This window comes from Monopterus albus, unplaced genomic scaffold, assembly GCF_001952655.1.
Source record: "Monopterus albus unplaced genomic scaffold, M_albus_1.0 scaffold134.1, whole genome shotgun sequence".
NCBI classification, from domain to species: domain Eukaryota; kingdom Metazoa; phylum Chordata; class Actinopteri; order Synbranchiformes; family Synbranchidae; genus Monopterus; species Monopterus albus.
Genome location: NW_018128014.1, coordinates 2006760 through 2011144, shown reverse-complemented (window position 1 = coordinate 2011144; position 4385 = coordinate 2006760). Strand labels below are relative to the sequence as shown.

The following is a 4385-nucleotide window of genomic DNA, read 5'->3' as shown; positions in this document are numbered from 1 at the left end:
AGGATCTCCTCAATCCCGGTGCCATGTCTTCCGATGAGGAAGCAGAGGCTGAGGGCTCAGAGGTGGACTCGTCCATCACCCAAGCTGAAGTCACTGAGGTAGTCAAGAAGCTTCTTGGTGGCAAGGCGCCGGGGGTGGATGAGATCCGCCCTGAGTGCCTTAAGTCTCTGGATGTTGTTGGGCTGTCTTGGTTGACACGCCTCTGCAACGTCGCATTGCGGTTGGGGACAGTGCCTCTGGACTGGCACACCGGGGTGGTGGTCCCTCTTTTTAAGAAGGGGGACCGGAGGCTGTGTTCCAACTATAGGGGGATCACACTCCTCAGCCTCCCCGGGAAAGTCTATGCCAGGGTACTGGAGAGGAGAATTCGACCGATAGTCGAACCTCGGATTCAGGAGGAACAATGTGGTTTTCGTCCTGGCCGTGGAACACTGGACCAGCTCTATACCCTCTTCAGGGTGGCGGAGGGTTCATGGGAGTTTGCCCAACCAGTCCACATGTGTTTCGTGGATCTGGAGAAGGCATTCGACCGTGTCCCTCGCAGTGCCCTGTGGGGGGTGCTCTGGGAGTACGAGGTCCGGGGCCCTTTGCTAAGGGCCGTCCGGTCCCTGTACAACTGGAGCAGGAGCTTGGTTCGCATTGCCGGCAGTAAGTCAGACTCGTTTCCAGTGCATGTTGGACTCCGGCAGGGCTGCCCTTTGTCACTGGTTCTGTTCATTAATTTTATGGACAGAATTTCTAGGTGCAGCCAGGGGCTGGAAGGTGTCCGGATTGGGGACCACAAGATCTCTTCTCTGCTTTTTGCAGATGACGTTGTCCTGTTGGCCCCATCAAACCAGGACCTCCAGCGTGCACTGGGGCGGTTTGCAGCAGAGTGTGAAGAGGCTGGGATGAGAATCAGCACCTCCAAATCCGAGGCCATGGTTCTCAGTCGGAAAAGGGTGGCTTGTTCCCTTCAGGTTGGTGGAGAGTTCCTGCCTCAAGTGGAGGAGTTCAAGTATCTTGGGGTCTTGTTCACGAGTGAGGGAAGGATGGAACGGGAGATTGACAGGCGGATCGGTGCAGCTTCTGCAGTAATGCGGTCAATGTACTGGTCCGTCGTGGTGAAGAAGGAGCTGAGCTGTAAGGCGAAGCTCTCGATTTACTGCTCAATCTACGTTCCGACTCTCACCTATGGTCATGAGCTTTCGGTCATGACCGAAAGGGCAAGATCCCGGATACAGGTGGCCGAAATGAGCTTTCTCTGCAGGGTGGCCGGGCGCACCCTTAGAGATAGGGTGAGGAGCTCGGTCACCCGGGAGGAGCTCAGAGTAGAACCGCTGCTCCTACACATCGAGAGGAGCCAGCTGAGGTGGCTCGGGCATCTGTTTTGGATGCCTCCTGGGCGCCTTCCTAGGGAGGTGTTCCGGGCATGTCCCACCGGGAGGAGGCCCGGGGAAGACCCAGGACACGCTGGAGGGACTATGTCTCTCGGCTGGCCTGGGAACGCCTTCCCCCGGAGGAGCTGGAGGAAGTGTCTGGAGAGAGGGAAGTCTGGGCATCTTTGCTTAGACTGCTGCCCCCGTGACCCAGTCCCGTATAAGCGGAAGAAAATGGATGGATGGATGGATGGATGGATGAATTCATACCACAATATGTAGTAAAACATTTTTTCAAACACACTTTATTTCCTCTCTATTTGATGTTTATGTGATGTGCAGTAAGTGACATCTAGTCTTTCTCAAATCAGACCAAGTCCTTGTCACACCAGCGATTCACACACACACACACACACGAGACAAACTCACCTTTCGACACAGGTTGATCATCTGACATCTCTGTCCATCGCCTGTGTAACCTTCACTGCAGGCACAGGAGGTCTGCAAGGAACGTTGCATGGTGCTGTAAACACGTCAACATGTGCCAACAGCTGTATATCAGAGAGGTGGTCACTTTTTACTTTGTTTGGTCCGACATGAACACAGTCTGCGTTAGCGTGGCAGCCTCCGTTTCCTTCCAGACAGGGATTTATTTCTGTGAGAGAAACACAAAAGTCCTGCAGCACTCGAACACATCACAGGTTCATATCCACTTCACACAAGCAGATTTAATTTCTAACTTTGTGTCAGATATGTAATGCGTTGCACAATGACAGAAGTCATGGAAACTGCTGTTCAAATATGCACGGAAACAAGAAACAAGTCTGCGCAGCCCATAAACACATGGAGCACAGAGGAAAAGTTATAAGATTCTTTGCAGAATAAAGAGCGACCTACCGACACACACGAGCCCGTCACCAGAGTATCCGCTGTTACACACACAGTCTCTCTGGCCAGGCCGGGTCCTCTTACAGACAGCGTACAGACTGCAACTGCCATTGTCCAACAAACAGGGGTCTTTAGCTGCACAGAAAAACATCAGCGCCTGAGCTCAACCACCACCTGTACGCACACAAGATGCGCTCTGTAAAAGGCCCAACAGCAAACATTTCTCCTGAGGAGGCTGAGAGGCTTCCATGTCAGACACGTGGCAGACTAAGCGTTGTGCTCCTGACAGCCTGCAGACATCATCACTACGGACCCTCCACAGACCCCCATCACTCCTCTCAGGCAGTGGCTTCAGAGAGCCACTGGCCAGAAGGACAGCTTAGAAAAAGTCTTTCACCTGCTTCCTTTTTGAAACAAGGCCTCTTCCTGCAACTCAGCACACACGCCTTTAACTAAGTCATTTATGGAACCAGTGGTGGTTGAATGCCAGCTTTATGTGGGCGTTTCATGGGTGTAGGTCTTCATGTTTGTGAGCCTCTACCTCAGGACAAATTTCTATCATTATGTAACAAAGGTTTCTGAATTTAAAAATCATTACCATCAAAAGACATCACAAAGAAAAGTGAAGGTACAAATCACTGCTAGAATCTTTGTGTGTGTGCAGGTGAGAAGGAGGTCGTGCCCTAAACTCAGGTGTAACTGGCGTGGAGGCTTTTACCTTGACAGGCTGTCCCGTTTCCTTCGAACCCGGCAGCACAAAGACACTGAGGTCCGGATGGTCTGATCACACAGCTGTCAGAGGAGACAAGAAAGAAGACAAGTGACACATCCTGGGTGTGAGTCTGCAAGGAGGTTAGCATTAGCAACCTAGCTCATGTAAATTCTCTAGTCAAAGTTCAAATGTGTACCCAACATTAAACCATTTAGTACATGATGCACAACAACATGTCAATACTCTAAAGCCATGTCTGAGTAGTACTGGCTTTGTGTCAGTACTGAGACTACCTTCCTGCTCTGACGGCCTTCACATCATGATTTGACACAAACTCAGCCCGTGTGTATTGACCTACTTTGCACTGGTGTGACACTTCATTGAGCCGCACAGTTCACCGGCTTTGGATTGGATCTCTGCAACACAACCCACAGCTCAGAGACAAACAGACTCCGTCGTCACATTTAAACATGAAACAGAACATTAATGGGACAAAAAATGTAATATTTATCATTTAAAAAAATTATTAGATTTGTTTAGAATAAACAAGAACAATTTACTTTAGGTGAATATTCGTCAGTTGCTATTAGAATACTACTGTCATGTGTAATATTACTAATAGTAGAATAAAGCTGTAAGAAAACAATGTTCATAAGAAAACATGCCCAGTATCATGAAGACGGTCACAATATTATGCAAGTTAGGTCAAAATGTTACGAGAGAAAACGCAACATCAAGAATAAGAGTCAAGTAAAATCTTCACAACTGTTTCCTGAGTAAAAGTGATCAAGAACCAGCAGTGCTCAAAATGTCAAAACCTTTCTCTCATGAAGTCAAAAGTCTGGGAAATGTTACAATCATGAAGCTGTGAGGTGACTTTTTAATCATCAACTCACAACACACTCATTTGTGGAAAGCTCAGATTATTGAACCCTGTGCTCTGTTTCAGTTTGTGAGCATCTAATGTCGTACTTTCGTCACAGAGGACTCCTCTCCAGCCAACGTCACACACGCATGTGCCGTCGCCCTCCAGCCCATCACTGCAGCGGCCGTTTTTACAGCCGCAGTCTGCGAGGAGGGAAGCAACAGAGTTAATCTGAATCCATTTCTACTCGAGTCATCGTTTCCTGTGTGAGGTGCATTAACCTTGGTCACAGTGGACTCCGTACTTCCCGCTCAGGCAGGTTTCACAGGCCGTCCCGGTGAAGTCTTTGGTGCATCGACAGACTCCGGTTCCGTTTGTCCCGTCCAAACACATTCCATTACCAAAGCAGGGCTGACTCTTTGGCCCAGGACACGGTTCACAATGCTCCCCAAAAAACCCTGCACAACACCTGTGCACCTGCAAACAGGGGAGGCCATCAGCCTTTCACATTGACAGGGGAATCCTACCTGTACTCGTGCTGTCACAGCAGGTGTGACGTACA

At 49.6% G+C, this 4385-nt stretch overlaps 1 protein-coding gene across 1 annotated transcript in view; it reads right to left on the bottom strand.

Moving 5' to 3' along the window:
* Positions 1 to 4385, bottom strand: part of stab2 (stabilin 2) — a 38521-nt gene that overhangs the window by 15256 nt on the left and 18880 nt on the right. The window contains exons 38-44 of the mRNA XM_020613436.1: positions 4105 to 4300; positions 3931 to 4026; positions 3317 to 3374; positions 2965 to 3038; positions 2256 to 2381; positions 1940 to 2013; positions 1788 to 1859 (exon numbers count right to left, since the gene is read on the bottom strand). Of these exons, the coding sequence (XP_020469092.1) occupies positions 1788 to 1859; positions 1940 to 2013; positions 2256 to 2381; positions 2965 to 3038; positions 3317 to 3374; positions 3931 to 4026; positions 4105 to 4300 (696 nt within the window). The remainder of the gene's footprint in view (positions 1 to 1787; positions 1860 to 1939; positions 2014 to 2255; positions 2382 to 2964; positions 3039 to 3316; positions 3375 to 3930; positions 4027 to 4104; positions 4301 to 4385) is intronic.